The following is a 13,793-nucleotide window of genomic DNA, read 5'->3' as shown; positions in this document are numbered from 1 at the left end:
ATACTTTTTATACAACAGGCACCCTAGTACAACAATTGCATCCATTAAAATAAGGTAAATAAATAATAGATTGTGTATACAACACTGCACTAATACTGACAAGTATATACTATTGGAAAACAACAAACAAAACAATGTGCATTGTCCAGCTGGTAAGTTAACAATGTTGTTTAATGGGATATAAGGTATATTATATTAAGCTTGGTGTAACAAATGTTCCAGTGGGTGCAGCCTGGTTTTGTGACCATGGGTTACTGTGTCTTTGTGCAGAATTGTATGAAGAAGACTGATACATTTGTCTAACAGCTGTGTCCCAGTTTCCAAAAAGATCAGAGGAATCTTGGCTTTTTTGTGTACTACTAGTGGCTTCATTTTGGCTGGCATTCAAAGGATCGAATAAATTAAGCTCTTTCGACATTGCTGACTTGATATCCAAACTTCCATTGGCAATGCTTGCAGGTGCAATAGACTGAACAATATCAACATTACCAACATCATTGGCCCATGGGTTGGTGGAGGGTAATTTGGCAGCAACACTACTACGCTTGACAAACGAGGACCAAGGATCAATGACTACCTGATTTTCAGTCCCTTCTCTTACATTACTAGATAGTGTAGCATTAGTGAAAGCCCATGGGTCCGTTGGTGAGGAATTTGGCAGTAAATTATTATCCCGAACTTTCTTAGTGGTAGTTTGTGGTACACTTTGCCATGGATCATTTGTAGCAATAACAGATGATCGTTTATTAGAGTGTTGCTTATTTGATGATGCTGCTGCATCTTGACTTGATGCATGTGTTCTTGAGTCATTAAGAAGAAATGAATCACTCATCGATCCCTTGAGTTGAGATGACAGACCCATTTTTATGGTGTCAAAGTCAACTTGGTCACTGCCTGATTCCAAGGTTGGTGATGGAGAAACCTACAAACACACAGTAAATTAAAATAGAGCATTTCAATGAAAATGAATGTATAGTGAAATTTTATAGCTGAAAATTAAAATGAAGGTACAGCACATGACAAGTACTGATAACACTTAAACTATGTAATGCAGCAAATAGTCAATGACATTAAGGCAGAAGTATATAGCCAGTATATAGCAAGAGGTTATTAGAGCCATCTAACGGCACTTTATGGTACTTGTACAGTACCTGCCTGTACTTTATTTAACATAGACTAAAATATGTTGAATAAAACTTACAGATAAAGACTGGGTTGTCTGTTGAGCTGTGGTGTAATGTAAAATGTTGTCCAGCTCTTCTTCAAAAGAAATAGTATCATCCTTCTCCTAAAATAGGATAAAATTTCTTGCAACATTGGAGAGCAAAATGTATACAGCTTCTTACAATGTATACAGCTTCTTACAAGTCAAAGATGTATGCATAGTTCACTGCCATTATGGCACTGTAGTTGTTTACTGTTACCATTCCTAATATGGACTGTAGAACATTATTTAGTCAAATGAAGAAGCCATATGACACATTACACTTTGGATTTGATTTCTGTGTTGTAATTACTCAGGTACAAGGAGTACCTGCACAACAATTCAGCTAGAGTTGTGGTTAGTAATTGGTTGGTAAGTGCTAATTCTACTGTACTCAAGTGATGTACGTTTACACAACACAACAAGTGAATTGAATGTACAGTTTACACACAGACATACACAACACAACACACTGTATGATACAGTACCTGCCATCCTTGCACAGTTCGGGTCTGGAATTCTGGAGAAGAACTGGTAGACGAGTGTGGTGGAGAAGGAGATGAGGACATCTGCCGTCTCATCATGTGTTGTTTGCGTAACCAATCAACGTTCTGCTGTTGGGATGTATCCGTATGTACATTTTCCAACTGTACAGTTGTGCTTTCCTACGACATTAAACATTTAGGGCAATGTGAAAACACCAAAATACATTTTTACATTAAAAAGTTTGGAAATAATGCTTTTTAATGTTCACATAATGTTTCAGGTATAATAATTGTAAATGGTCACACACATACCCTGTAGCAAAGTCAACATCATTCAGCAGCATTGATATTGCAGCAGTACTAATAAGAAGTTGCTGAACCAATTACTGGGTGCATATTTGTGTTTCAGTTAAGAAACAACAAAACATTCTAACTGAGTAGTCACTTTATTACGAGGTCCAGATACAAGTAAAGACTAGAGGAAGTATACAGGAGTGTAATTGTTAAATTAAAACCGTCAGTTTACAGTTTAATAGTTATCCCATTATGCTGTGATCCTTATATTGTCATTTTGTAAAATGATATGAGCCAATGATACACCATAAGTGATTTCTCAGCAGATAAGCCAAGCTAAGTTAAATTTTTTTGAGATTCTCAAATTGAACATGCAGTAATTAACCTAATTAATAAGCCAAAAATAAATTTTAAGCGTGTATACAGGTGAATTTATTCTCTCTCTTGTGTACTCTCTGTACTCTTGCAAAAGTACTAAGAGAAATGGATAATCCCCAAGACAAATTTACATGTAGCACAGTATTTCTAGTATTTATACACACAGGGACTGCATGTGCTGTATGTCCAATTTTACTTACTTCTGCTTTTTTTGCACTTCTTTCTTGGTTTTTCTCCTTTTCTCTTAAGCAAGCAGCAAATGCACATCCCAAAGCATGACTTAACCTTTCTCCCTGGTGAAAGATAATATGAAAAGCTTATCCATATGTACATATGTTTCATGACAATGTGTACATTGTTTGTGTAGCAGCATGTCACATGTTATGTACAATATGTGACATGTACTCCAGAGTTTTGATACAGATATGGAAAACTCATAAGTGGACGCATACATATAGGTGTATTTGGAGAGTTAAATTCTACATATAATGTTGTAACCGGAAGATGATCTTCAACTGTATTGACAAGACAATTGTAAGAAATTGATAATTTTAGTAACATGGTTTATTTGTGGTAAGCACTTCATCACGTGTAACATCTCTACTCACCGTGTATGCCAACAAGATTCAGTTGGGTTCACTGTACCATTACATTACACTCCTAAAGTAGCCTTTCAAATTACTCTATACAAATCCTATTAGCATACGTGAGTGTGCCGTATCTTCTCTGGGGATGGATACCAGTGTACTACATATATATGTTACATGACCATTGACTGGCAGAGATGATACTGTAGTTCTCTCAAAGATTCCACCTTGTTTGCAAGTGGCAAGCTGTGTGGGTCAAAGAGAATTTGGGAGGATATGGCTTTACTATGGGTAGTGTTGCGCTACCATTAGGATTGGCCATCAACAACAAAAACAGTATCCTGTTTTATAGCAAGTACGGTACCGCTCAAATGTAACGTCACACTCGATGGGCGAGTGATTTAAAAAAAACTAACTAAAGGGCGTGGCACCCATTTCTTTTACAAGTATTCATCCATACGAAACAGGATGAATATTCAAGAAGGAAACGGGTGCCATGCCCTTTAATTAGCAAGTTTTATAATTACTCGCAAGCGAGTGTGACAAAACGCTTGAGCAGTACCGTACAATACTTACTTACCGTTAAACCTTTCACTGCTACAAACACATGGCACATCCATCTCCGTGTAACTCCGTCACGAGCTATGTATGAAAATATCCTAGGATTGTTAGGATCAGGGGAACAAAACGATATCTTGTTAATTGGTTGATCCACTGCTAACATCTAAACAACAACACAACAGCAAAACATTGATACTTTAAAGTACTGTACATACTGTATAGTATAGAGCAGTTATACGTAGCACAGGACAAAACTGTACAAGCATTACACCAGTCTATAGTACTATTCAGAGGCAGATCCTAAGGGGAAGACTACAGTGCAGTTATGGTAAAAGTTCACTAGCTATAGTGTTAATATACACTCAATATACAGCCAGATTTATCCAAACAGCTAGGGTGCATAAATCACTTCAAATATGTTTTGAAGACTATACAGTACAGTAGGTGTCTATGTTGAGTGTAAATGACTCAGAAGACACAGTGGAGCAGGCCAGGTCAACTGTAGTAATGAATATTATACGACAGAGTTTGAAACACACACAATACAGACACTGTTTTGAGAGTTTGGGAACATGCCCCATTGCAATATGTATGCAGAAGCTCTGACAGACTGTATTGTTACTGGTAAGTTACAGTGTAAGTAACTGTAGCTTTTAAGAGACATTTAGTACAAATGTTTGTGGTGACTGGCTGCTCTATTAGAGTACCTTGACCTTTAGTTACAAGCACTGGACCTACACTGTACAACTAGAAGGTTAACAAAAATAACCCCAACAAGAACTGTAAAGTAACTTTGTATCAAAGTTCACAAGTGGTGATGCAAAGTTTAAAATTGACAAGTACACAAAAAAATAATTTTCAACTAGAGTAGGGACCACATCACATCGATAAATAGTACTGAAACAAGTTGGAGTAGTCCACATCCAAGACATTAAATCACAGTAAAGCAATAAGAAGTGTTACCGTATAGAGAGAAACTTTGGCGAATTTGGTGATTCACTACAAATTTGTCAAAGTTTTAACCTGCCAATTACTCGTAGCAGCTGAGATTGGCATCTTCATAGCTAAAAACAAATCGAATTCGCCAAAGTTTATTTTGCCAAATGCAATTTAGCTGGCTATTCACCATAGTTTACCCTCACCAAAGTTTACATCTATATCAATCCCTACTGTGCAGCACAGTAGGCATACAACACTTTTTTTATTGTTTTACTGTGATTTAATACTCCAGCTTGTTTCAGTACTTTTTATCAATGTGCTATGGTCCCTACTCTAGTTGAAAATCCCAATTTTTTGTGTACTTGTTTGCTAATTTTTTTCGTATATAATAATTACTATAGCTGCTGCATACTGCATCTAAAATGGCAGCGCACACCCCAGCTATATCATTTATTGTCTGAAAAGTGATATATCCATTACACTCCGTTGTCAGCTACTGTATGTTCAACCCATTCATTACACAGCATTTCAAATCAAGAACTGTTTGAAAAGCACCTCTGCAATCTTTGCATACTGAAAGAAAGAAATGGTGCCATGTGCCCCAGTTATCAATTATCGTCTAAAAATCGAAGTATCCATTACGCTTCGTTGTCGGCTATGTTCAACCTGTTACACAGCAGTACGAATCAAGAACTTTTTGAAAAACACCTCTGCAATCAAAATAGCCACTATGAAAAATACGGATGATTTCTGTTACAAAGGCAAGCCATCACATGCTACCACCAAATCGACACTTTTCGCTGTCAGTAAAGATGATGGGACACAAAGGAGGACACTGGTAAGTCCATGAAGAATGCATTGTATGTACTGTGGTATGCCAAAAGGCACCTCTTGGGTTGAAATGACGTCGAATAGTGAAAAAATCAAGACTAGCCTTAGCCATTATCGAGTTATGCTTGTCTGAAGGAATCAGTCAGTTACTCGGTCAGTCAGTCAGTCAGTCAGTCACTCAAAAATTCTGTTAAATAGTTGTTTTTAAAAAAATAAAAAAAAAATCCCGTAGCAACTTATTGAAAGCATTTTGGGTTGAGTTCAAAGCTTGTTTTAGCTTAGGTTTACCTAACCAATACTACCTCATCATCGTCAGGGAAAATTGAGGCTAGTTTTTGGGTGATGTTATTTTGTGGGCCACACCTACTCTTTTGTGGTCCCTACTATACAGTACTATCGTATTGTATGATGACCAGCCTAGGTTCCCAATTACGACTGCCCTCGGTTACTGTGATGATATGCAACAGGCAAAAATGTGGTTGTACACTTCAGCCAGAGGACTTTGGTACTACATTCATCTATGGTCAACAATGATTTCATCTGGGGTATGTGATTATTGTAATGACCCTGTATGGGCATTCAAAAGTAGCTGGTTTGTGAACCAATACTACCTCATCATCGTCAGGGGAAATTGAGGCTAGTTTTTGGGTGATGTTATTTTGTGGGCCACGCCTACTCTTTTGTGGTCCCTACTATACAGTACTATCGTATTGTATGATGACCAGCCTAGGTTCCCAATTACGACTGCCCTCAGTTACTGTGATGATATGCAACAGGCAAAAATGTGGTTGTACACTTCAGCCAGAGGACTTTGGTACTACATTCACCTATGGTCAACAATGATTTCATCTGGGGTATGTGATTATTGTAATGATCCTGTATGGGCATTCAAAATACGTACATGCTGCATGCTACATGTAAACTGCACACAAACACTATAGTAGAGCGGCTAAGTGAAAAAAATCGTTCACTTTTTGATAAAACACCAAACTTGGCACAACATTTGCTTAATTCATACTATTTCATATTAGATACGGTGCCATTAAAATTACCAATCATATCATGCTCAAAGAACCTGAAAAGTAAAACCAGTAGAAAATGTATCGGGGAAGCCATAAAATGCTCTGAGCTGGCTAAATAGTACTATACTGAAACTTTGCATCTGAATGACGAGCAAGGGCTGGTCATATACAAAAGCGAGGTGTCCATCCAGGTCATTAGCTTGCAATTTTAAGAAGCATGGAGGGTCATGGTATATGAAGCCATAGATGTCCAATGTACTATTTCTATTGGATTGTACCTGTACTTTTAACACTGAAATATTGGCTCCATTAGAAGTGTTCCAAAATGACATTTTGAAACATTTTCTGTAAATTTGAGATACATTCATGCTATTTAAGTAAAAACAAAGATTTTTGACTACACTTGTATGGTTTCCTGGCCAGCTAGAAATGGGCTTATAACCTAGTTTAAAAGTTTCAAAACATGCCCTAAGGCAATAATTTTGACGTGGCACTGTATCTCAAATGATTTAGTATATCTTGTTCAACTTCCACAGAAAATTTGGTGTTTTTATCGCAAAGTGAACAATTTCATCAAAATTTGTTGCTTAGCCACTCTACTACTAAACAACAAACAGAATCTGACTGAACTGATGATTTCTGGGCAAAATACCACATGCAGTTTACATATGCAGTGTTACCATACATGTATGTTCACATAATGATGCATGAGATTTATATAAAGGACACAGCTTAATTTCATACCAGCCATTCGCGACATACTGTACTGCATGTACAGTATGGGAGTTCAACATTTAGATTTTTTCTCATTGAAACTGAAGGGGTATAATATCTTTTTGTAAGCTTTGCAAAAGTTGCTACAAATCGCAAACATGTAACTTGATTGCCTTGAACTTTGAAGGCTGATGAAGTGCCTTTTTAATGGTTTGAAATCAATGGAGTTACATATGAAGCAAAAATCAAAAAGTATAAATTGTGGGGTTGAGATACTCTAACAGAGGGTAAAATGTGCACAAACATGGTTACTGGTTAGAACCAGGGACCTCCGTACCTACTGTAACATCCAGATCCTTAACTACTGAGCCACTGCTACCTTGGCTGTTCATCTGACTTTCTACTTTTCAATAGTGCTGAACGATAGCAAAAATTTTACTGTCTATTATTTATTTATCTGTCACGATAGTTACTCATTAAATATCACGATAGTGAATACTGTCCCGATAGTTTATGAAACACTTTGCTCTTAACAAAGTCTTAATTGTATAGCTATGATTTGCAGTCATATAGAGAGTTATTTTGCATGCACAGGACATTTGTTAATTAACTGCGTGGGCGGCTGATGAATATGGACTTTTGGAAAAGCTTTTACAGGCCACTCCTTTGTAAGAAAGCTGCTGTAAAAGGGTTGTTAATACCATTTTAATGCAGATCTGAGCTTACCATAACTATCACGATAACGATAGTGATTTACTATCATGATATATCGCACTATCGATACTATTGCTCAGCCCTACTTCTCAAACGAAAATTCTGCTTATCAGTAAGTGTTTTAAAATGTTATAGACCTACCGATAGAATTCTAATAAGTGGGTTCTATTAGAAGTCATAAAAAGAGTGCTCTATTATGTTTTTTTTCATATAGCCTTGTGTTCTTGGCAAAAAAATTCAAATCTGCTGTCATGGGTGATAAGATTAGTTACATTTACCAATATTCAATCATTGTGTCTGTATATAGTGTAATTGTGGGAAAAAATTTACCTAAAGCCTTAAAATAGAAGTGAAATCCACAGAAAAACAGAAAAGTTATAAAAAGGAATTCAAAGCCTGGATGAAAAAGTTGTGAAATTAAAAGTGGCAGCCAAGAAATGGATGCAATGATGATAAATTAGTAATGGCTGTTACCAAGAGTTCATAATATATATATATATATATATATATATATATATATATTATGAACTCTTGCTGTTACTGAACATTGAACACTACCTTTGTCTTTTCTCACCCAGGCTTTTGAAGGCTGCACCCTTTTATAGCTTGGCTGTTTTGTGTGGATTCTATCAACTGTTGGGCATGCATGGCAACACTAGGTGGGGTAGTTAAATTCTTACAACCTACAAATACAGATCAAGTAAAAGTGTGTTCACTGGGCTACTTGGAGAAGGTTAGATAAACACTGTAACTGCAGTGGCTTACTTGTTATGAAGTAATGAACAGGGACAAGTGGCATCTCTGTGTTTCAAAATTCTTGCCACATGTTTAATTTCAATTGTGGGTTTACTCACGTGAGTCATACAGAGTATATGGCTGGATAGAAAATTTAATGCCAAATTGAATGTAAGTTAATGCAAGGTGATAGGAGCAACTACTGTACCATCGAGTTATCAACCATTTTATAAAGGTAAGTAAGGGGTTTGCGTGTTTCCTTACCGAAAAGTTATTTTCATGTCTAGTTTTGGCTTCACCATTTTAGCGTTAGGGTAAAACCCTAGGTATCATTTTACTCCTTGTTAATACATCACAAGTAGAATGACGTAAATTCCGTAGCCATAGGATGGTCACTTCGAAAGTTACAGCACTTTGTGCAAGGAATGCATATTTACTAAGTTTAAATCCAGTTTTCTGGGTTTAGGTTAAAGTGTTTGCTGTGCCTGAAGAACTATAGCCTAGGCTTGCTTTTACCACACTATTTTCCATCTGAAATTTCCACTGTAAGTGCTGCAATGATCAGGTTTACACAAAGCCACATACTTGTAAGTACATGTAACAACTGTGTACAAAATTTTTCTCGTGATTAGGACAGCTGGTGAATTTTAACTGTTACTTATAACACAGCAGAGTGTGCACTGTGCACATTTAGTACACTGTGCAAGATACATTGTACATGTGATATCTGTAGATATAGTGTACAGTTATACACACAAACCTTGGTGGTATCATCCACAATTCTAATTCCACCCTTAGAAATGGTAAGTGTCATTTTCTTTTTTCCCTTTCGCTACATTGAAAAATGAAACATACATACACTTTGTACATCACTCCCTATATACTGTATATATATAACATTGTACATACAGGAGCACATACAGGAGCACATACAGGTGCAATTAAGTGCTGCAAAGCAGAGTACAGTATGCACTAGTGTGTTTCTAGTACTTATATGTACCATATTGGTACTATACATATGGACATGTATATACGTGTACTGTATGTACTGTATGAAAAACTGGCAAAGCATACAGTGTAGTCAAAAACCAGTTACGTAAATAGTTTCTAATTGTATAAATGGTATAAAAGTTCAGTAAAGATTTTAGGAAGTGACTGAATCATAACAAAAATCAACAGCCATTATCAGCTATAGTATAGGGTAGGGCTGGGACAAAACTTCGAATGTTTCGTGGGTTCGAAGGTTAAGTAAACTTTGAATTATAAAAGTATTCTTTGAAGCTTTGTAATGCAACCATAGAAACATCGTTATCTTTATTGCAGCTGCTTATTCATCCTTCGGAATTGATGCTTGTCTCTTTATGATCAATCTTCGTGTGCCACGCCCACTTTTGAACCATCGCAGATTTACAGTTTAGATTGCTACCATAGTTGTAGCCTTAAAACACCTTATAAGGTGATAGATAATGTATGGAAAATGTCATTTTAGCCATTAGTTGGTGTTTACCTGTGCATTATTGTAGTGTAGTGGACATGCTCATTTGCATTTGATTGATCGTATCATTCACTACTGCTGCTATGCACTCCAAATGCTTACAAACATATAAAATAGGATTAGGAAGATAAAACTTTAAAAGGATGTGGATAAATACATACAAGAAAACCTGTAACTTGAAAGCTAACACCGAAGCTTCGAATGTTTGAACGTTTTATTAGTGAATCTTTGAAGATAAATTTCAATATTCATCCCAGTGCAGCCCTAGTAAATAGAGAATTGCTGTTTAAGATTTTGATTTGGTACTTTCTGCATTACCATGGTGTTTAGTATAATGCCGATTACAACATACCAAAGCACTTATACAGTGTACTTAAAAAAATACAACCCATTTACTAGCATATGTATGCTAAGAGTACAAGGCTTACGTACATATGGTGTTGCCTTGACAGCATTTTCACAAACTCGCACTCCCCGAGGCTGAGATACTTCCTTGGAAGCCAAATACTAAAAAAAAAGCAATGCAAATAATATTAATTATACATATATGGTCATAACACTTGTGGATCACAGTAACAAACTGTAAGGATGTGCCACATTGTATCTGGCTGGGATTACAGTAAGTGTTTGTACAGTAGCATCCAATGCCCATAATGGCTATACATACATTTATACAGTATAGCTCAACTGTAGCAAAATATTTTATTACCAAGATTTTATAGTGCAATATCTGAAAATTTATATGAAAAACTAGCAACATCAAATTAGCTATTGAATGGCATCGGTAAAATTAATACTTTGCTTTTACATGCTCATAAATGTACACTGTCTGTAATTTGACGGCAGCCTGCAATCAGTACAAAACAGCTGCGTTTGACTAGCACAGAGAAAACAAAAGCAAATTGCATGTGCATGGCACTCGTTGCATACAGGTAGTTTGTTGTTTGCCTTTTGTACCCATGATTGTAACCTAAACGGGCAACTTGTTGGCAAACATAGGTACTTACAATTATTCAAGTTTTGATCATCAAAAGCAGCAACAGAAAGAATACAGGTACAGTATGGTACATGGTTAGCAGATGTGTGCATAGCTTTGCAACATGTTTATGTGTATACATGTATGTAGATGTGTACTACTGCATTTTCTTCAACTACGATTTTACACCAGTAATGCTATATCTTTTCTATTTTTTAATCACCAGATTGTAAGAACATTCACTTTTAAATTTTACCTACTGTATAACAATAAAAAAACAAGGAGCATATCAACAAAGATTAGCAATTTTAAAACATCACCATTTCAACATTTTCATCCACAAGAAAACACTATGTAAAGATCGATTGACCCATTTCATGTGAATATTAACCCCAAGAAAACTTACAGGTACGTAAATATAAAGCTATTGTCACGACATCAAATACTGAAAACAAAAAGTAAAGAAATGCATGATGCAGTTATGAAGGTGTAAATTGCTAGAAAGATCGGTTAGAATTAAGCACCTAAATTATACAGCTCCAGCTAGTTCGAAGAAACCTATTAACTTTGTCTGGTTATAAATACATTAAGAAGATATGTGAGAAATTAGCTTACATATAACCCATGCAAAGCTCACAGAATCACTTCACTTATAGTTCTGATGCCCTATGGCATCCAAACAACAGTTGCCATGTATAGACTGCATTGATGCCAGAGAATCATGTCACCACTGATTAGATTTTCAAAGGTTATATATGTGAGTGCTGTCACTACTTGTACCGTAGTGGAATGGGCAAAGTTGCCAACATAACTCTGCCCACGTAAGTATATACTGTAAGTGTACATGCGTATACCAAAATGTAAATCACATAAAAAACAAAAACTACCAAAATTGCTTATGGTATTCAGTTCAAATGAAGTGCTAGCTAGAACAAGTACTGTATTCATCAGGATGTAAGTGCTGGTGTTTATTCTTATAAGTGGTTTTGAACCAGTGGTTAAATGAGCCCATCAGGCCCAGGTGTTTATATCTCAGTGTCGCACAGTAGACCCCAGCATACATACATATATACTATGTAACTCCAGAATTGAGAATACTGTTTACTGTAAGCACTTAAACATAATTATAGGCATGTTTTTTACAAGCACCATACACATAGAATGAAGTACCTAGTATGCTATAATCACTGGACAACGACTATATAATTATAAACAATCACAAATTTAAGGCATCATCATTGAGACAATCGCAGTTTTAGATATGGAATCCAGAATATTCTGAGGGAGTAAAATACACGCATACATGTGCAGTACACATGTGTCCATGTACACCCATGTAATGGTACACAGAAACACTTCTACCAGGTATGTAGGATAGTCTATATGCTCTACTAGAATTTTGGTCAACAATTTAAACAGCAATTGCCTAAAACTTGTAGTTATTCATGTAACAGATGTGTCATAACTGCAAAGGAGTCCTTACAGTAAGTGTTGCATTACTAAACATGGAACAGACTGGGAAATGGACTCACAAACGGAATGGGAGAAACATACCTTAAAATGTCAACAACATTATCTGCTCGAAAACAATACCAGTGGGCCTCGGTGGCAGTGAATAAACTTCTAAACACCATCTCGAAGCATGATATTAAGGTCAGCAGTTAAATTAAAGCTAGTCTTGGAACTTGTACAGTACTACTTTTCTGCTGAATTAAAAGTGTACTTTGCAGCTGTAAACAAGCTACTGTAGCACTAATACAGTGAAAAATTCACTTGCAACCATTTTATTCACAGTTTGTGTAGGGTTTAATCAGTTCATCCACTCTTTACATTTAGATTTATATGTAGTTTAGTAATGTTACTAGGGGTACCTAAATTCATGCATTAGGCTTTATTAGCCTGTTTTCCATGAAGTCCATTCAGTGTTTTAGTCACGATTCTGAAAGAATCACACATTGTTGGGAATTTACAGATAAACAGACAATTCTGAAAAAGTGACATCATCTTTTTGTCATATAAATAGGTTTATGTTGGGAGACAACACAGCTGATACATGCAGGAAAAAAGGATCATAATAATAATAATATATAATTAAATGTTTGCTTGGAGTATTGTTGATGAGGTGGATACTGATGTGACAACTTTTGGTAAAATGTAAAGTGTAAATACATGTACAAATACAATAGGCATGGTTCTGGCATGTACATGTGGGCACATTGGTAGGACTGTATAGTATGTGGGCTAACTGGGCATGGCAGGGGGCAAATTACATATAAGCAATTCTAGTTAGACAAATCTATGATAGAGCCAACGTCAAGATCAAATGCATGCAGCTCAGTAACCTAGCAACATTAGTGTACACTGTACTAGAAAATACACACGTGTTTAAAAACGTAACATTTTTTCACACTGCAAGGCATTTTATACAAGCGAAATACAGCAAACATATAAAATCTGCAGTACATACCTTCACGGAGAAAGACGCGCCAACAGACAACACTTTTTCTCGATCTTCTTCCCACGGATGAGCTGAAGCGCTAGGCGAAATGGTCACATTTGTTGCACTTGGGCGCCGCGAATAGCTCAGCCTTCGTTTGACGGCTTTCATAATTTCTTCAGTGAAACGCCTCTCTTCGTGTATGCTTTGTGGGTAGATATTTGTCACTGTTTGTGGAATGGCGGTTAACACCCCTTTTGTGGTAGATTAATGAATTCCTTCTTTAAACCTCAAGATGCAGATGATGGTTGCTTTGATTTCTTTCTTTGCCCCAGCATATCACGTATCCGCATATACTTCGATCACACGCTTTACGCATTAATTGTGTTAAAAGAAGCCAGGGGAACGCGCCATATAATTA

The 13,793-nt window shown here is 36.3% G+C and overlaps 1 protein-coding gene across 1 annotated transcript; it reads right to left on the bottom strand.

Annotated features, from left to right (window-relative positions):
- Positions 1 to 40: 40 nt before the first annotated feature.
- Positions 41 to 13,770, bottom strand: LOC136246824 (protein numb homolog). Its single transcript, XM_066038396.1, has 8 exons — positions 13,403 to 13,770; positions 10,392 to 10,466; positions 9,225 to 9,296; positions 3,529 to 3,672; positions 2,562 to 2,654; positions 1,693 to 1,869; positions 1,202 to 1,288; positions 41 to 922 (listed from the first exon to the last, which is right to left on the bottom strand). Exons 1-8 carry the CDS (start codon positions 13,541 to 13,543, stop codon positions 191 to 193), a joined length of 1,521 nt encoding a protein of 506 aa, XP_065894468.1. The 5' UTR covers positions 13,544 to 13,770; the 3' UTR covers positions 41 to 190.
- Between the last annotated feature and the right edge of the window lie 23 nt (positions 13,771 to 13,793).

The sequence above is a fragment of the Dysidea avara genome, chromosome 2, assembly GCF_963678975.1.
Source record: "Dysidea avara chromosome 2, odDysAvar1.4, whole genome shotgun sequence".
In the NCBI taxonomy this organism is placed as follows: Eukaryota; Metazoa; Porifera; class Demospongiae; order Dictyoceratida; family Dysideidae; genus Dysidea; species Dysidea avara.
This window is presented reverse-complemented; position numbering and strand designations above follow the sequence as displayed.

Excerpts from the sequence above, each read along its gene's own strand:
- LOC136246824 (XM_066038396.1), bottom strand. The coding sequence starts at position 13,543 with ATGAAAGCCGTCAAACGAAGGCTGAGCTATTCGCGGCGCCCAAGTGCA. Across the intron at positions 2,655-3,528 it reads TAGCAGTGAAAGGTTTAACG|GGAGAAAGGTTAAGTCATGC; the intron begins GTAAGTAAGTAT and ends ATCTTTCACCAG. Across the intron at positions 1,289-1,692 it reads GAACTGTGCAAGGATGGCAG|GAGAAGGATGATACTATTTC; the intron begins GTACTGTATCAT and ends ATCCTATTTTAG.